Source organism: Drosophila rhopaloa, unplaced genomic scaffold (assembly GCF_018152115.1).
Source record: "Drosophila rhopaloa isolate 14029-0021.01 unplaced genomic scaffold, ASM1815211v1 contig_2, whole genome shotgun sequence".
Taxonomy (NCBI): Eukaryota; Metazoa; Arthropoda; class Insecta; order Diptera; family Drosophilidae; genus Drosophila; species Drosophila rhopaloa.
In genome coordinates, this window is record NW_025335083.1 from 24,011,120 (window position 1) to 24,028,639 (window position 17,520).

The 17,520-nt window shown below is 39.3% G+C and overlaps 6 protein-coding genes across 6 annotated transcripts; all 6 read left to right on the forward strand.

Annotated features, from left to right (window-relative positions):
- The first annotated feature begins 105 nt into the window (after positions 1-105).
- On the forward strand, positions 106-947 carry LOC108038666 (apolipoprotein D). The gene is made up of 5 exons (XM_044460218.1): positions 106-132; positions 191-421; positions 474-559; positions 616-714; positions 782-947. Exons 1-5 carry the CDS (start codon positions 110-112, stop codon positions 919-921), a joined length of 579 nt encoding a protein of 192 aa, XP_044316153.1. The 5' UTR covers positions 106-109; the 3' UTR covers positions 922-947.
- A 3,599-nt stretch (positions 948-4,546) lies between these two features.
- On the forward strand, positions 4,547-5,601 carry LOC123037753 (pseudouridine-5'-phosphatase). Its single transcript, XM_044460059.1, has 2 exons — positions 4,547-4,745; positions 4,880-5,601. Exons 1-2 carry the CDS (start codon positions 4,679-4,681, stop codon positions 5,533-5,535), a joined length of 723 nt encoding a protein of 240 aa, XP_044315994.1. The 5' UTR covers positions 4,547-4,678; the 3' UTR covers positions 5,536-5,601.
- On the forward strand, positions 5,562-6,364 carry LOC123037754 (probable pseudouridine-5'-phosphatase). Its single transcript, XM_044460060.1, has one exon. It carries the CDS (start codon positions 5,613-5,615, stop codon positions 6,333-6,335), a length of 723 nt encoding a protein of 240 aa, XP_044315995.1. The 5' UTR covers positions 5,562-5,612; the 3' UTR covers positions 6,336-6,364.
- A 116-nt stretch (positions 6,365-6,480) lies between these two features.
- On the forward strand, positions 6,481-7,603 carry LOC108038663 (pseudouridine-5'-phosphatase). Its single transcript, XM_017115493.2, has 2 exons — positions 6,481-6,702; positions 6,761-7,603. Exons 1-2 carry the CDS (start codon positions 6,597-6,599, stop codon positions 7,564-7,566), a joined length of 912 nt encoding a protein of 303 aa, XP_016970982.2. The 5' UTR covers positions 6,481-6,596; the 3' UTR covers positions 7,567-7,603.
- Positions 7,604-8,539: 936 nt separating this feature from the next.
- Positions 8,540-9,687, forward strand: LOC108038660 (probable G-protein coupled receptor Mth-like 12). Its single transcript, XM_017115491.2, has 4 exons — positions 8,540-8,564; positions 8,766-8,945; positions 9,036-9,242; positions 9,515-9,687. The coding sequence occupies exons 1-4, from the start codon at positions 8,540-8,542 to the stop codon at positions 9,685-9,687; spliced, it is 585 nt and encodes a 194-aa protein (XP_016970980.2).
- Positions 9,688-10,179: 492 nt separating this feature from the next.
- Positions 10,180-11,397, forward strand: LOC108038659 (probable pseudouridine-5'-phosphatase). Its single transcript, XM_017115490.2, has 2 exons — positions 10,180-10,401; positions 10,462-11,397. Exons 1-2 carry the CDS (start codon positions 10,284-10,286, stop codon positions 11,241-11,243), a joined length of 900 nt encoding a protein of 299 aa, XP_016970979.2. The 5' UTR covers positions 10,180-10,283; the 3' UTR covers positions 11,244-11,397.
- The last annotated feature ends 6,123 nt before the right edge of the window (positions 11,398-17,520 follow it).

Consider the following 17,520-nt stretch of genomic DNA (forward strand, 5'->3'; position numbering starts at 1 on the left):
CAATTTAACTGTAAAGATGCCCCGGAAAATCTTGATTAGTCTGTTTAAAACCATTTAATTTAGCCTGACTAAATGATTTTGTTTTCATTTCTACTTGAACTTTTTCAGCATGAACAAGTGGAAGTTCTTCGCGTAAGAATTTATTAAGAAATAAAATAAATTTAAAGCCACAGCATTATTTATTTAAAAGCTTTGTAGTACTCGAACTCCAATTTTCATTGGCCATGAGGGCCTTCCACGGACCCTGTCCCGATAATATGACTGCAGTTGGAGACTTGGATATGAATCGATTTGAAGGAAAGTGGTACACACACTCCATTTATCCTCCTCTCTCATTGCGAGTGCCAAAATGTCAGTCGACGGAATTCGTAGAGGACGCCGCGGATAAATATCATGTGACTGCCCGTGAACTGAACTCTCAGTAAGAAAATATTAAACTTATCCAAGCAATGATATCGAAATCCATTCCACAGAACCGGCACAATAAAGGTAAGAAATGCGGAAATAATAAAAATAGAGGAAAATATGGGAAGGTATATTTTGGGCACAAGAAATACAGGTAAGCGAAATTGCAATAACTAATTGAGAAGAATATAAAGTATGCATATTTTGTAGCATTTCCTGAGGGGGTTCAAATTTATGTACTGGATACGGACTATGTTAACTTTGCCATACGCTTTATGTGCTTCGATGCCAGCAACATTTTTAGCTTTCGTGAGTGGTGTTTTGTATATACAGACTAGATAATTTTACTATTGATATTATGTTTTCTATTCTTTAGATTGGGCCGTCATCCAGACCCGAAAACGACTACCTCCTTCGGAAATAGTTTATATGGCCCAGCACTTTGGTCAAAAGGCTGGTCTGGTTATAAGTGACATGAGTAAAGTGCCCCAGGAGTCGTGTCCTGCAGATACCTAAATTGGATTTATTTGTGTTGATATGTAAATGGCAGAAATATAAAGCACAAATTAAAAAAGCTTAACCTATTGATTGAAAACTACAAAAGTTTTACAGCTATGCCTGGATCGCCTTAAAAGGTTTGAATTTAGTTCATCAAAAATAATAAGATTCTTAATGATTAAAAATAAAATTCTTCTTTAATTCCGTAAAAAAACACTGAAAGAAATATATATTATGTCTATTACATTAGCTTTTAAATTGTGACACCTTAAGAAACTATATTCGGATTTAATCGATACTATACAAGGTTATTTGGCTCGAGAACTCCTCTGTTTGCTCGGCCTTGGTGAGCAAAACAAATGTTGGCCAACGGAAAGAAGCATAAATCACAAAACCGCACTTGGAACGGATGCGCATAGATAAACGTGAACCACCCACTCATCTCATTCCCTGGACAGGAATAAAGAAAAAGGACAATTGTAAAATTAAACAGCGAAAAGGCAGAGTGGAGAGTCCTTGCAAACCGAAAACTCCGAGCGTCCATTGGGGAAATTTTATGGTACAATGATTTTTAGAAGCTGTACAAACATATACATTGTATATATCTCTGTCTATATTTTATTAGTCCGCCTTTCTATTTTTGTTTTCCAGTTTTCCCAGACTGCGACAGCACCACCCGCGGCATTCGAGTTGGGTTTTGCAGTTCACCTCTTTTCTCCCAACGACGACTACTCGCTATGCATACAAAATTTGTTTTGTAAACAAAGTAATGCCATTACAAACAAATTGGACTTTGTGCCCATGTTTATCCCCGCATTCCCCTTTCCTTGATATTGTTGCACTGGAGACCCTTTGGGAAATCGCTCCAGAGGGCGTCGTGATGATTGAGGGAATATGTGACTGACATTTGAGCCTGCTCTGCACATAGATGGATAACATTTATTGAGTGCCAAAGGATGACCGTCTTGCAGTTTCTGCGGCTTGCCCGCCAGCTATTGGGTTACTCTTTGGAGATTATATCGTATACTATTTATTCAATTTGGTATTCCAAGCGGTGGCCTTAGGGTTTGGTCCTTCTCTTTTTGGCAGTCTGCTGAAAGGGCTGTTTCGAGTCGCTATTCAAGACAAAGTATATTCCTCTTTTGAAGTTAAATTGAAGTAAAAAAATTAAATAGATTATGTAGAAAACTAATCTAAACAATTATACTAATTATTTTAAAAAGAGTTTATTGATATTAAACTTACTTACTTTAACAATGTATTGTTTCTACAAAACATTATCGATATTCAGTTCTGCTACTCTATTTTCTCTATTAAGAATCCTTATTTCTGTTTTGCTGAAATTGACTTTACTTTGTTTGAAATCCTCTTCACACCTTTCCCATGCTGCAAGCTCATTCAACCGCATTTCATTTCTTATTGACTCAATGGAAAATGCCAAATCAGCCAAAGCAATTTGCTGTCAGCATCATGAAGGTACTGGCGATAAAAGTGGCCTATTCCACACACACATCGCCCATTTAAGCACAACCCCCCTCCCAGTCAATAAAATGCCTTTTAATTAATCGGACGGTTGGCCGGAGGACGAACAGTTTGCAGGACTTTGTGCGTCAGCTGTTGTGGCAGCCAAATGAGAACAGGACTCGAGGAACAGGACATTCGAATGCAGTGACGAATTGTGTGCATAAATTATGCATCTAGCCATTTTGGGTACGCCAGCATTTATGTCCAAACGTTTTAGTTTTTTTACCTTTTTTATACCTAGTACTCTTTGAGTTAAAGGGTATTTTGGCTGACTTTCTTTTTGCCTTACATTTTAAAGATACTGTTTCCTTACTTAAAATTTTTTTTTTATATTAAACTTTTGAATTATAATATTTGAATTAAAGGAACATTGTTATTAATTTTATTTTCCCTATATTTTATTCCCCTACAATACAGAATAAAAAAGGCGCCAAACATTGCATACTGTTGGGCGCCAAATTTATTGGCGGTGCACGAAGTAACTTATGTTCGGTACTGCATTTATTTGCTCTCTTTTTTTCGCTTGGTAAGGGGAATTCCCACTTCGTTGTCCAACAACAATATGTTGTAAGCGTTTAATTTAAACGCGTCGTCTCTAATCGCTGTCGTGGCAACGCCGTTCTCCACCTGCCACCTGAAATCTGGGCGTAATTGCGTTCATTGAATTGTTAACCGGTCTGTCTGCATTTCATTCCCTCAAAAACCGCAAACTTGCAGCGATGGCGGCCAAAAGCCGTTGTTATCCTTGCGGTCGCTGTGCCTGTGTGTGTGTGTGTGTGTGTGTGTGTGTGTTTGTGTGTATCTGTGTGTGACCAAATGCGTCCCCTTGAGCTGATTTCCACCGATGCGGATTGCGATTCGGTTGGTGGGTCTTTCGATATCCCGGTCAATGCACATCAAACTTTTTGGCTCTCCCTGTTGGCCATCTGCATTTGGCATTTATTGGTATTGTTCCAATTAAAGTTGGACTTGGTCATAAAATATGCAAGCTCAGCGAGCCAGTTAGCCATTCAGCCATCCAAGCAGCCATCGAACCAACTTCTGGCTCGATTTTGGCGGCCACAGGACATTAATGCATTACGGTCAATGGGTTCGAGTGAAACTGAAGCAACGTTGCCAATAAAAGGTAATAAAATTGCCCACTTCGGTGGATAGACAATGGTGCACTCGGGTTAAGTTTTTGGATTTATGAAGATAGTTGGGGTATTTCATTACTTAGCAGCAATTAAAATGGCCAGAAATATGATAAAGTAGGTTGTATTGTTATGAGATATAATAATAATCTAGGATATGCCTTAAAAACTGTTGTCAACATTAATGGCATGCAGAATTTGGATATAGAAATAAAAAAATATATTAAAAATAACTATTTATTTTATTAAATAATTTAATGGGTTAGCGTTAGTCTATTAAATTTATTTACGCTTACGTTATTAAAAATGTTTTTTATAAAAGAATAAAAAGACGTTTAACTTTTGATTAGATTATTGTTTTTCTGAATTTCGCACAAATTTCTTCCAAACAAATATGCAGGTGTTTTTAATATTTTATCATGTAAATTTCCATTGTCAACGTTCTCCCAAAGTCTTCAAACTGCACAAACATTTTCGTTAACTCGTTTTATGAAGCCCCGGTACGTTTGGCTATTAAACCCGTCCCAAAATCAAGCATCGCGACGCATTCACCTTTGACACACCGCGCCCACTCAACCCGCCGCAGAAACTTTTGCCCACATTGCCACAGGCTGCCTGCACCACCCATTCGCCATTCGAATTTTGTGGCACGTATTGGCCAAAGCCAAAGTTTCGGCGACGCGTTGCTGAAAACGTCTCTTGCGGCCTGGCTGCCAACTGCTTAATCAATTACGCAACTTTGTAACAACATGCGAACGGCAGCGGGATCTTGGCCGAAAAGCGTGCACCGCATGCATTAGACTTGGCTAAATATATAAAAGTGCCAGGAATCCAGAAAAGACGCAGAAGAAAACGATAGTCAAATGCGAACGCTCCAGCTTAAGCAAATCGTATTTAAAGAAACTTGTTCTTATCTAAAAAAGAAAATAAATGATGGTTGTCAACATGACGACCTGTCCATACGCTGTCAACATATTTTACTTAAATGACAAAATTTCGGACTTGGTTTTTGGATTATAAAACAAATTATATTCTTCAAAATTAACCAACCAAATTGATAAGCATGTTGTGAGAAGAAGGGGTGTCCAAAGAGACCAACTAAATAGACCAGCTTAAAAATGCCTTCTAGAAAATGTTATTGTCCCGTCACCCACGTCATCTTCGATTGCGATGGAACCTTGATAGGTATTGTCATTCCTTAACTTTAAAATCATAAATCACTTAAATCATAATACTATTATAATAATTAAAGCCAATTCTATTCACTAAATCGTATTACAGCCTATCCGTAACTATCACATATTTATTCCTCTTTTCAGATAGCGAAGTAATCTATCTAAAAACCATCCAAGAGATTTTAGCTCCTTATGGCAAAACTTATACCCATGCCGATCAGGCTCGCCATTTGGGAATGCCATTGGATTCTTTTTCTGACGTCATCGTGAGGGAATTGAATTTGCCAATAACGAAAGAGGAGTTCGCCAAAACATTCGAATCAAGTACCTTTAAAAAAATGGAAAATGTGCCGCTGCTTCCAGGTGTTCTGGACTTAGTTCTCCACTTGCACGAATACCGCATACCCTTCTGCATTGCCACAAGTTCGGCGAGGGAACTTTTCAAGCGGAAGGCCAAGCCACACAAGGATATTATGCTGGCCTTTCATCACGTCGTCTGTGGAGATGATCCTAGATTGGGAATTGGCAGGGGAAAACCCCAGCCGGACATCTTCCTTCTGGCCGCCTCGAGGTTTAACCCCCCCGCGGATCCCAAGAAGTGCCTGGTATTCGAGGATGCTCCGAATGGCCTAAAAGCTGGTGTTGCAGCTGGTTCTCAGGTGGTCTTCATACCCCAGGTCCCAGTGACCAAGGAGCAAAGAAAGGGCGCCAGTTTGGTCCTCAAATCGATGACGGAATTCAAGCCCGAGCTATTTGGCCTCCCCGCCTTTGGCAACTGCTCCAAGTTCGAATTTGGCTGACTAGCAGTCTGAATTTATCCCTCAAAATTGCTAGATCTTTAAAAAAATAAAATAAATCAAAATTAAAGTATAGTAATATGTCGGAGGAGGATCAAGGCGTTAGGTCGCATTCAAGGCGCTGTTCCTTTCAGCCCGTCACCCACTGCATTTTCGAGTTGGATGGCCTGCTGATAGACAGCGAACGTCTGCGAACTGAATGCGTCCAAAAGATCCTGGAACCCTATGGTCACACATATAGCTTCGATGTTAAGATGCGGTGCATGGGAAAACCGGACGCCGAGCAGGCCGAACTCATTGTGAACACTTTCAATCTGCCCTTCAGTCGCTCTGAGTTCGAGGCTCAACACGAACTTCAAAGTCATAGTAAATTGGGTTTTATCCGGTTAATGCCAGGTGTGGAGCGCCTTTTGAAGCACCTAGATGGGTTCAATGTGCCCATGGCCATCGGATGTGGCAGTTGTCGGGATTCGTACAGGATAAAGACACGGCGGCATTCCCGGCTATTTGAAGTCTTCCATCATGTGGTTTTGAGTGGCTCCGACGAGGAGGTCAAGGAGGGAAAGCCGGCTCCAGATGTTTTCCTAGCCACAGCCTCTCGTTTCGAGGATTCCCCGGAGCCGAGCAAATGCCTCGTCTTCGAGTCTTCGCTGGTGGGAATGGAGGCAGCACTGGCCGCCGGAATGCAAGTGGTCCTCGTTCCCGATCCGCTGGTCTCCATCCGAGCAAGTGCTCCGGCCACTTTGAGGCTGCGATCATTGGAGGGCTTTAAACCGCAATATTTTGGACTACCACCTTTGTAGAGTGTTGAATTAAATGTGTTTCATCGAGAGCTCTCTTTATTTATTAAAAAAAAATCATTTCAGATTAAAAATCGGAAATAGCCAGACTGACTTTTCTGTTTTTCAACTAAAACAAGTCATGGTTAACATAGTTTCAACTGTCACAACCCTCATTATTAGGCCAGTTTTCGGATAATGTAGATTTAAATTTAAAGAAAATTCATCATTGTCCTCCAGTCGTAGAATCGCTCTGGTCCTTCGAGTCCTTTTGGTTGAAGCAAGATGTGCACTCCTTGCAAAGATCCGCCGGAATGCTGCGGTTGTCCACCTTCGTGCTGCAGTCCGGGAATTAGCTACTGCATTTTTGATCTGGAGACTGCAGTATTTGGTGAGATTATCTCAGAAATAGTTATGGTTTCTATAAATAGCCATTATTACCCGCTCAGATACCCGATACGTTCTACGGAAGGCTCTAAAGGAGCTGGCCACGAGCTACGATAGGAGGATACCAGAACTTTTACTTATCCAAAGTGGGCCCATGACGATTTCAGAGATGTCGCAGTTGATTTGCCGAAAGTGCGATATGCCAATCAGCTGGGAGACGTTTCGCTTGGAGCTAAACGAACGCACCTCCGAGATGATTGCAAATCCCCCCTTAATGGATGGTGTTGAGCGATTGGTGACCCATCTGCGCAGCTGCTGCATGGGACTGGGGCTGGTGACCTCCTGCACGGAGGCGAACTACTGCGCCAAGATCCGCGGTCGGGAGGAATTCTTCGAGAACTTCTCATCGGTGATCTGTGCGGATGATCCGGAGCTGAGGGCCTTCAAGCCGGAACCGGATGTCTTCCTGATTGCCATGTCCCGGCTGGGGGATGCTGGACCGGATTGCACCCTGGTCTTCGATGGAACCGCGAAGGGAGTTCAGGCTGCCAGCGATGCCCGACTGCCCGTCATTATGTTGGCCGAAAAAGATCTCCCCTGCTGCTGGTCCGAATTGGCCGCCCTGCGCTTCGAGTACCTGGATGACTTCGAGCCGGAGATGTTCCACATGCCCCCGTTCACGGATCCTTCTCCGCTGAGGCGACCGAGTCGTCGACGGACGAGGTACAGTCGACGATTGACTGTAATCCGCAGAAGAGCCGCCGAAGCCGCCGCTGCGGAGGAGGAGGAGGAAGAGGAGGAACCGCCGCCGGAGGAACCACCACTCATCGCCATCGCAGACCCATCCATCTTGAATTTAAGAGAATAACTTCATCTTAACTTAATAAAAATATTTTTAATAGAAAGCCCAATGTGTTAAAATCTGTTGTTACTTAAAATGTAAAATAATATTTTTTGTTTGCGGTTTATTCACACAACAAAATAAAATTAACTCGAGTTGATTGCGAGCTTTCTTTGTATAGAGCAAAAGTCTCGTTAAGTGCTTAAAATTTAATCGCAATTTATTTAAGCATAATTTTAATTTTTTTTAAATGGTTTTTCAGTTGTGTGTTTTGCAGCTAGGTGTTCTTAGGACCTATAAAGTTGTATTATTTTGATCAGCAATACAAGAGACTTGACCTACGTTCATCATGACAGATATCCGCAGAAACTGTAATTAACTATGATTGCAATAGGTAATGATACGCTACTGAAGTACTTAGGAAATATATCCTTTTCCCCACTTTTAATTATCGTTCAAAAACGATTTAAGCTATAAGAGAACCAAAGTAGATTTCTCTGAGCTTCGACACTCCAATGGCCCATGGGAAAACTGGGAATTACATTTTATTTTTATTGGGGTTCGACTGCTGCGAATTGTTTCTAAAATGAACCTATTTTCAACTAATTTTACCCAGTGGGCAAAAACTTGGGTAGCGAATTGGTTATAAATATTGCCAAATTTAAACAAAAATGTAAACTTATTCCCTTGATCTTAATTAATATAATATATACAATTTTTGTCGAATGCCGTGGAAGCTGCATTTGTTTTTTAATCGCTAAACGAATTTTATAATGGGAGCAAAGGGAATTGAACGTGTTCAGTGGCTTACCCTGGACTTAATTAAAATTGTGCTTTGTGCCGAAGGAGAGTTTCTAATAGATGTTAAAATTTGATTTCATTTCTTAGTGTTATTTGGTAGCAGGAGAACCAGATCGGTTTTTTTGCTTAAAAGCGAAGCAATCTGAATTTCAGATTCAGTCGAGTTTTGCCAGTGCATGTGGCAGGTTGTGGATTCAAAATGGAAACCCTTTTGGTTACGATCGGTACAGTTCCTATTTAAATTATCAGAATATTGTGAATAAGTGTTCAAACCCAAACAAACTAGCCCTATTTTTATAATTCTTTAAACAAACAGTGTCACAAATCAGAGTTTATCGAATATTGAAGACTCATTGTGGACAAGTTCATTAAAAGAAATTGCAAATTTTCGTACTGCCATTTCATCTATGTTTTCTTTCTTTCAGCCCAATTGATATCGATGACATGCCTTATCCTCACGATTGCAGTGTATCTTTACGTAAAGCAGCTTCGAAATGTGCTCGGAAAGTGCATTATAAGCAGCCTATTCTGCATGTTTTTCTATAATCTGACTACATTCCATATATATTTTGAAATTAAAAACTACACTATAAAATTTGCAATAAGTTAGTCGTTTAAAATTTATTCAAATTTGTTCTATATATTTTGGACGTTTGACGGTGTATCTACACATTAATATTTTTGATCACTCTCAGGTTACATCTATTTCTTCTTCGTAACGGCTTACAATCTCTGGCTCTCCGTTATAAGTTGTTACATGTGGAAAATGCTCACTAAGCTCGGCATCGAAGAATCCTCTCATCAGTTTCTGAAATACAGCGCTTTTGTCTGGTTGACTTCTTTTTTTTATCCCGTTTTCCTTGGATTGATATACCCACTTTTAGTATTCGCTTTCGGTGAAGGTAATTTTACAGAATGCTTAATGATTTTTCATAACTTAAGCCCCCTTACGACGATAAATTCAAAAGTATATATTATATTATCGTTATACCTTTGCAGAGGGTATTATAATTTCAGTGAAGTTAGTAAAAGTTTCAAAATTCAAAAGGCTCCAAATTAATCTTAAGCTAATTTAATTTTTGCAACTCATTATTGTTCGAGCTATGAAAAGTAGTAGTTATAGAAGTTTTCAAAAGGAAATTGAATTTATGAAGCTATTTTTATCTGATTCTAGAATTACTGCCGACTGTTCTTAGTCTTTTTCCGTTACCGATCATATATATCTTCAATGCGATCATGTTTATCCTCACGGCTATTCATATGGTGAAAGTTAAAAGAGAACTAAATAGCTTTAAGGAGCGTGATGAGACAACGACAACCTGCTTCAATTTGGACACTCAAACGTAATTAGCTTCTAAATTAATTTGTCAAGCATAATGTTAATTCCGTTTTCCAATCACAGTTTTCTACAGTTTACGCGGATCTCTGTGTTAATGGGCGCATCTTGGATTCTGGATGGCGTTTATTTTTTTCTTTGGATAAGCGAATTGTTTAGGCCGTTGTTTTTAGCTGTTAGCATTTATAATCACTTTTTGGGTATTATAATTTTTGTGGTGCTTATTATGAGGCGGAGCACGCTAAAACTGGTGAGGGAAAGGTAAGTCACAAAAATAGAGCCATATCTTCCGTATCTGTATTATAAACCTTTGTTTTTCCAGCTATCATGAAAGGCGGAGAATTCGGCAGGCCCGTTCTCAGAGGGTTTAAATTAATCAAAGTTAAAGTCATTAAAGCAAATTTCCTATGCACATTACTTAATTTTGTAACATCATTTGGTTAGATAGAATCTGTCTCATTTAGATGTGCGATCGTGATGCAGTCGAAAATGTAGCTTTGCTACAAACGTCAGTGTTAGGCCAAAATTCATAGAATAAATAAATTGAAAATTTGGAAAAATTTGTGTAAATCTTTCTGCGGTAGAGTCCTTGTGTTCCAGTGCAAATATGTGCAGTCCTTGCTGTAAGGCATGCAAAGCTCCACCGGAATGCTCCCGTTGTCCACCGATGTGTTGCAGTCCGGGGATTAGCTTCTGCATTTTCGATCTGGAGAGTGCGGTTTTTGGTGAGATAGTAATTTCAAAATGAGTTTATAGATTTGATTAAGACTGGACCTTCTCTGCAGACACTCGTCACGTTTATCAGAGGGCTCTAATTGAGCTGGCCTCGAGTTACAATAGGACGGTACCCGAACATTTGCTGATCCAAAGCGGACCCATGGAAACGGCTGAAATGGCGGAGCTGATTTGCCGGAAATGCGATTTGCCCGTGAGTTGGGAGAGTTTTCGCTATCAGCTGAACGAACGCACCTCCGATTTGATTGCGAATCCCACCTTGATGCCTGGTGTTATGCGACTGGTCACTCATTTGCGTAAATGTTGCATGGGATTGGGATTGGTCACCTCCTGCTCGGAATCGATGTACTGCACCAAGATCCGTGATCGGGAGGACTTTTTCGATAACTTCACATCGGTGATCTGTGCGGACGATCCGGAGCTGAGGGCTTTCAAGCCGGAACCGGATGTCTACCTGATTGCCATGTCCCGGCTGGGGGATGCTGGACCGGATTGCACCCTGGTCTTCGATGGCACTCCCAAAGGAGTCCAGGCAGCCAGGGATGCTCGATTGGAAGTGGTGATGCTGGCCGAGAAGGACCTTCCCTGCTGCTGGTCGGAGTTGGCCACCGTGCGTTTGGAAACCCTGGAGGAATTCGATCCCGAGGAGTTCAATATGCCGGCGTACAGCTGCACGGAACCGCCACCTAGAAAATCCAAGGGAGCAAGTCGCCGAAGTTCCCAGAAATCTGGAGGAAGTCGAAGGAGTTCCGCGGCAAGGAGAAAAGCTGCTGAAGATGGGGCTGCAGATGAGGGAGAAGAGGAAGAAGATGAAGGCGAGGAAGTTGCCTAAACAAATTTTTGTATATTTTACTGTATTGCAGCTAGTAAGACTTAGTCAATTTTACATTATACAAAAGTAAATATTAAAACTTTTAAGCCATAAACAGTTAATTGTGATACTTTAACCACTTTTCAATCAATAAAGCCATAATCATCAACTTAAATTTCATTTTAGTCCATCTATATTTTATTATTCCAATCCCATGCATACGTAGTTCACAACTCAACAGATTTGCGGTTAAGTATTCTCCCTATCCAACTTCAAATCCAGCCAATCTGACTAAAAGCTTTTGGAATTCGGTCTTCAGTGAGAGAAATCATCAGCATGGAAATCATTATTATGCTAGAGTTCATTATTTTATTATTAAAAGATGTCTCTTCTAGTCAAATAAAATCCCATTTAATTGAATCCCATTTCTCAACACATTTGTTTGAACCGAAATTGATTCCCAAAACTTTGAACAGCGATAAGCCGACTTAGCATTATAAACTATTGAAAGGGAATTGTTTGTTTTATCTGCTAAATAATAAATACAGTTTAATTAAAAACGTCATGATGACAAGGAAATTGAATCCTATCAGCGAGCAATGAATTTGCCAGCACACACTCGTAGAAAAAAAAGCAAAATGCAAATTCAGATGGAGATTAAAAAGCATTATAAATAATGCCGATTGTTTGAATCGTCCTTTGTTCGTTGTTCATTGTTCATTGGCATTTGACTAGCTCATCAAGTGCTTTCAATTAAAGATGATTAAGCGATTTCCATTCTCTGGCACAGGATTCGCACTGCAAGACAATATAAATCCCGGCTAGGTTCAGCATTTTCTTGTCGTCATCTTTCCACTGTCTCTCTGCCAGAAGCCAATTGTTTGACAATTTAATTATTCAACACATTACGCATACGCAGTGTGCGCCAGTGTCTACAAGGGTGTAGACATGCAATATGTTTGCCTAGTTGCAGATGCCAACTTGCAACTTTCAGCCAACTCCTGGGCAACTTATAATTACTTAATGTTCAACTCGGAAAATGTGGCTCCAGCCCCCGAACCTTGAATTCAACATTACGTTAAAACGTCAGTCGGCGCAAAGTAAATAAACCTTTTAACTCTTTGGACACATTTTTTTAGCCTTACATTTTTGCAACTTTTCCCCTGGCTTTTCTTCCGCTTTCGCCTAATGAACGAACGCCACAGGAAGCACTCAAGGGCGAAAAGCTCAGCAGAAATGCAAATGCAAAAAAAAATAGTTAAAGCAAAATCATATAAAAAGGAAAGTGCCATGAGGAAAAAATAATAATAATCGCGAGTGTCAAAAGTATGATGCTCAAATAAGATCTGCAAGTTTTTAATGTCTTAATTTAATTAGGCTAACAAAGGGCCGCAGGGGAATCTCAGATGCAAAGAAATATGCACTTTGCAGTCGGAAAATGCAAAGAAAGGGAAGTAATTCTTAAATCACAAAGAAATTAAAGGGAAAAAAGGAAAGTAAGTATGGAACATTTTTTTGTATTATACAAATAAATATAAATTTAAGGGATTTCCTGACTAAAATTTAATACGATACTTAAGCTCAATTCGAAACTTCTAAAAATTTAAAGTCGGTTAAAGACAATTTTTTTATTCCGTAAAGTTATTGATGTATAAAATAGTATTGTATAAAATATTTTAATTTAATTTGATATATTGCATCAATACGCTCCATCGAAATCCCCATTGTTGCAGAGCTTCAAGTGTTTTTGGGATTTTGGGTACACCAGCGGAAGGCAATTACAACAACACGGATTAACATGTGTCGACGAATGCTGAAAAGCTTTTCATCGTCTTCTGCAGCATTCCGCTAAATTAATGTTAAAATGCAGGGGTGCAGGAGGTGGGTGGTGAGGTGTGGGTAGATGGGCGTTGGACCGCCATCCAGTGGTTTGTGTGGGCGTGGGTGTGCATTCAGTGCGTGCTTTGTGCGAGCCTTGTTATAAAGCATTAATCAAGCATACCTGCTGGGCAATGGCAATCCCCGATCCTTTTCCCCGCCTCTGCGGCTTCTGCCTTTGCTTGTTTGCGGTGGCGACAACGACGAACCACCCAAAGTGCCACCCACCCGTCCAGTGGCTCAGCCCCACATCCACCACCATTCAAAAGGGCACTAAATTGCCGCTCATTATGATGGGCTGGCATAACACGTATGCGTTAGTGGTGACAAAAAGTTTCCAAGCAATATTTATGATAAATATTATAAGCAATATTATTAACACCAATCGACTGGACTCATTTTATTTCCTAAATAGTACCAATGTTAATTGGGAAAACTTATTAAATCAACTTATAGTCAAATAGAGCAACAATAAAAATTCTTAATTTTGAATTATAATAATAAGTATTTCAACAAATTTTTTTCTTTTCACATATCTTTATTTCTTATTCTTGTTGCCCTGCTGCCCATTATAATTACTTTTAAAATGTTTGAATTTCAATAAATAAATTTTAGGGTACCATTACAATGTAATAAAACGATCAATGAAATTTGTCTTATTATTTTCTTAATGATTTTATTTTATGATGAGTTTCTTAACCTTTTAACCACAGTAAATTTTTTATTTATTTAATAAGTAATTGTAATTGTTTCGAGTTCTTATTATTTCTTTTCTTTTAATTTAACTATAACAAATATAAGTTGTTAAGCATGTTTACAACTACAGATTTAATTATATTTTATCCGTAATTTCGATTTCACGCCACCACCTCTAGCTCTTAAACCAATTTGTGTACGTGAGTGTGTGTCCCTTTTGCAATTTTCCAGCTAAATGGCATACATTAATTAACGGTTTTGTGCGACAGGCGACTCGGGTCCAGATCCAAGTTCAGATTCAGGTCCAAACCCCGGCCAGGCATTCATTCTGAACCCCGTGCTCTCGGCCCACGAAAAAGATTAATGGTGCGCTATTAATGTGTAATGACAAATGTTAGTGCCCCCGAATGCCACGCCCCCAGTCCACATCTGCCGCCTCCTTTATCTGAAGGTCTCACTTCGGCGATGAATGGATTTTCGTACCTCTGCCCATGGTGTCCATCCATTTGCCGAAAATGATTGAAATAAATATTTAATTAAGGTACCAAAGTGCAACAGCAGCAGTGGCATCAACGGCAGGCAAACAAAAAACAAGGAAACAGCAACTTTGCTCTAAATTTTCATAAAAAATTCAATGCCACGCTCCGACAACAGCCGACAACGATATGCAATAAAGTGCGGGCAGCAAAATGTGTCACCGTGTTACAAATAAAACCAAATGGTGGTCTATAAAGGATGGCCAAAACGAATAAAGGATACACTTCACCAGAAAAATTATTATGGTAATAAGAATAAAACTATTATCACAAATAGTTTTATTTTAAATGAGTGTTGTAACCTTTGGATTGAGCTAAAAACTTTAATATTCAATTTTTAGAATACATTTAAACAATCAAAGTTAACTTACTTTTATTAAACTAACAAAATATTCGCGAAATTAGCCAAAAGAAAATTAAATTAAAAATTGCTACTCTAGTGGAATGTAAATTAAAGGCTTGAATAGTGTTTTGAGCTTATTCAGTCCCAAAAGCTTTCAAAAATTGTTCTTATCCTTTGTGTCAAAATAAGGCGATAATTGATTTAATATATGACGTTGCATTCTGTTTATATCATTGTTAATTTATTCTAAAAGCCTTTTTCTATACAAGACTGCAGCTGAAAGGCAGTTCTTTAGTTAAATAAAAGGCCAAATAGATCCTAATTTCCCTATGCCCCATGTACGGAAATAAAACCAAAGGCGGGAACATCAACGTCAGCGTCAAAGTGACAACAACAGGACGCACACGAAGAACTGGGACTGGAGATATGGTGCAGGATTCGGAGGTGGGACCGTGAGGTGGTCACTTTGACCAACTGTTGTGGCAAACAAGTAAATAAATGACAAACTAAAGCCAAATTAAGTAAATAAAATTGTTGCCGCTGTCAGGGGCATAAAGTGACGCCTGACACGGACACGAACATGGAGCCAGGACATAGGACACAGGACGCAGGACCCGGACACTGACAGGACACAGGTTCGGGATCTCAGACGCAGGACTTCAGAGTCCTGTGACAGGCCTGAAAATGTCAACAAGTTGACTGCAACCAACACACACGCCTGAAATGTTACAAAAACTACACTTAAGTCAAAGATCAGGCTGAGGTTAGAGGTTCGGCCGCACTTTAATGTAAGAAAAAGCATGACAAAATTGAAATGTAAAAAAGGACGATAACCTCCGAGGATTTTCAGACCAGCCTAGACAAGCCCGAAAGACTTGTTCCTCGCATTGGGCAGACAAACGCTGACATGTGTCAAAACGAGAAGCGCACAATTTATCAAAGGACACAATATAGAAAATAAAACCAGAAAAAAAGCAGTGGAGAACTCTAAAGAGACAATGGGAGTTTGGTAAACCAGAAAACTACAAAGCTTTTAGACTGAATGATACCCGGTAATAGATAACGTTTTTTTAATGTTGATTAATCTTTGATAAAAATGTCTTTATTACAATTACAATTTACACTTTCACATTGGAAACTCAACGATTTAAAGCCACCAATGGTAACAAATGGACACACCAATCCGGTTTTAAGCCAAGAAATGAGCTTAGAAGTGGTAGCAAAACAGAAAAGTGGCAGGAGAAGAGCCTCGTTGACGACAATGGAATTGGTCGGGCAGAGATAGTGGCCAAAAGGAAGGGACACGAGACAAGCTCTGCTTGATGATACATAAGCCAAATGAAAAATCGACTCCCCAAGTGGGGGACTTCTGCATGTGTCCTTGTGGCTCCTTGCAGCCTCATTCATCACACCACCCCGAAAAAAGGAGCAAAAACCATGAAGAAGCATGCAACTTCCGCCGAGGAAAATCCCATCTCTTCGTCTTTTGCGCTTTTCTCGTTTGCCAGTTTTGCGATTATTTTTGTTTATGTGGGCGATTATCCAGCGAAATGGGTTTATGGAAATTCACTGACCACGTCTACACCATTTTTATGTGTAGAAGGTTGTTAAATAAAAATTTGCTACAGTTAATTATATTCTTTGGATAGCAGTAGAGTTGAAGTATTATAATATTGTTTTTAAATGATAAGCTGACATTAAATGGCATTATATAGAAAGTAACAAAGGGATTGTTTAAATGTTAATTTGATAGTTGTACTATTTTGTTATTATTTAATAACAGGTCCCATTTAATAAAATCACAGAAAACTTTAAAGTAACAATGTCTTTCCTCTAAATGCTGACAACATTTTACAGAGTAGAACAACTTCGCTGCCGAGCACAAAAGTAATGTTTCCATTTTAATTTGGTACAAATTCGGAACATTTATTTTTTGTTTAATGAAAATGGGCTGTGACTTTTTATACAGTGCGGTTTTTATTGTTTGTTTGCTGTGCTCTGTTTTGTGTTTTGTGCACCACCTACGTCCCTGTTTGTGTTTCATTAAGATTTTTTGCCATTGTCGAGCGTTTGCTGCTCTGGACTCCGGGCTGTGATAAAACTAATGTTGACTTTGGACTGACCCCTTTTGCTGGCTCACATGTGCTGTACATACAAAAAATGGCAATAATTATATTGCTGAGGTCACAAAAAGTTTACATTTCCATGTGCGTATGTTTCTGTGGTCTGTTCGGTTGGGTTTCGTTTCGTTTGGTTTTGGTTTTGGTTTTTCTAGCTCGGCGTCCAAGTAAAATGCAATTACACTCGTATCTATTGCACTCACAATTGTTCCACTGTCTGTGTGCATCGGTGTGTGTTCAAGTTATGTTGTGCAATTTTATATTGAGGTCACTGCTACTGACAGTAATTTATAAAAGTTTTGTTCATTTTTTCCACTCTGGGCGCCAAAAAGGGGCAAGAGTTTTGCTCATTTGTAGTCACTTGATGTTGGCTGTAAAGAGTGAATGCGACTATGCGAGATTAAATTGGAATTATGTGGGAGCAAAACAAAGGCATGGGTCTGCAAAAACTATATGTACCAGCAGATTTTATAATTCATCTTCGGCGGTTTACATGCGGGGTATAAATTAATGCAGATCAGAAAACGCGGCTTTTCAGTTGGAAGTTCATTTAAAATTATATTTGAGGAGGACATTAATATTTAACTGGAAATATTATTTTTCAAGATTTACAAAAAAAAAGAAATTTAATTTTAAGATTAGTTAGTCTTAAAAGCAGCATAAATAATAAAATTGTAATGAAAACAAGCAAGTTCTCTTAACAAACATCTAATGTAATGTAATGA

What these genes read in the sequence shown, in the direction of transcription:
- LOC108038666 (XM_044460218.1), top strand. Translation starts at nt 110, where the DNA reads ATGAACAAGTGGAAGTTCTTCGC. An exon ending in TTTGGGCACAAGAAATACAG is followed by an intron (nt 560 to 615) that starts GTAAGCGAAATT and finishes CATATTTTGTAG; the next exon opens with CATTTCCTGAGGGGGTTCAA. An exon ending in CAGCAACATTTTTAGCTTTC is followed by an intron (nt 715 to 781) that starts GTGAGTGGTGTT and finishes TCTATTCTTTAG; the next exon opens with ATTGGGCCGTCATCCAGACC.
- LOC123037753 (XM_044460059.1), top strand. Translation starts at nt 4,679, where the DNA reads ATGCCTTCTAGAAAATGTTATTGTCCCGTCACCCACGTCATCTTCGAT. An exon ending in TTGCGATGGAACCTTGATAG is followed by an intron (nt 4,746 to 4,879) that starts GTATTGTCATTC and finishes TCCTCTTTTCAG; the next exon opens with ATAGCGAAGTAATCTATCTA.
- LOC123037754 (XM_044460060.1), top strand. Translation starts at nt 5,613, where the DNA reads ATGTCGGAGGAGGATCAAGGCGTTAGGTCGCATTCAAGGCGCTGTTCC.
- LOC108038663 (XM_017115493.2), top strand. Translation starts at nt 6,597, where the DNA reads ATGTGCACTCCTTGCAAAGATCCGCCGGAATGCTGCGGTTGTCCACCT. An exon ending in TCTGGAGACTGCAGTATTTG is followed by an intron (nt 6,703 to 6,760) that starts GTGAGATTATCT and finishes TTACCCGCTCAG; the next exon opens with ATACCCGATACGTTCTACGG.
- LOC108038660 (XM_017115491.2), top strand. Translation starts at nt 8,540, where the DNA reads ATGGAAACCCTTTTGGTTACGATCG. An exon ending in AACCCTTTTGGTTACGATCG is followed by an intron (nt 8,565 to 8,765) that starts GTACAGTTCCTA and finishes TCTTTCTTTCAG; the next exon opens with CCCAATTGATATCGATGACA. An exon ending in CACTATAAAATTTGCAATAA is followed by an intron (nt 8,946 to 9,035) that starts GTTAGTCGTTTA and finishes GATCACTCTCAG; the next exon opens with GTTACATCTATTTCTTCTTC.
- LOC108038659 (XM_017115490.2), top strand. Translation starts at nt 10,284, where the DNA reads ATGTGCAGTCCTTGCTGTAAGGCATGCAAAGCTCCACCGGAATGCTCC. An exon ending in TCTGGAGAGTGCGGTTTTTG is followed by an intron (nt 10,402 to 10,461) that starts GTGAGATAGTAA and finishes CCTTCTCTGCAG; the next exon opens with ACACTCGTCACGTTTATCAG.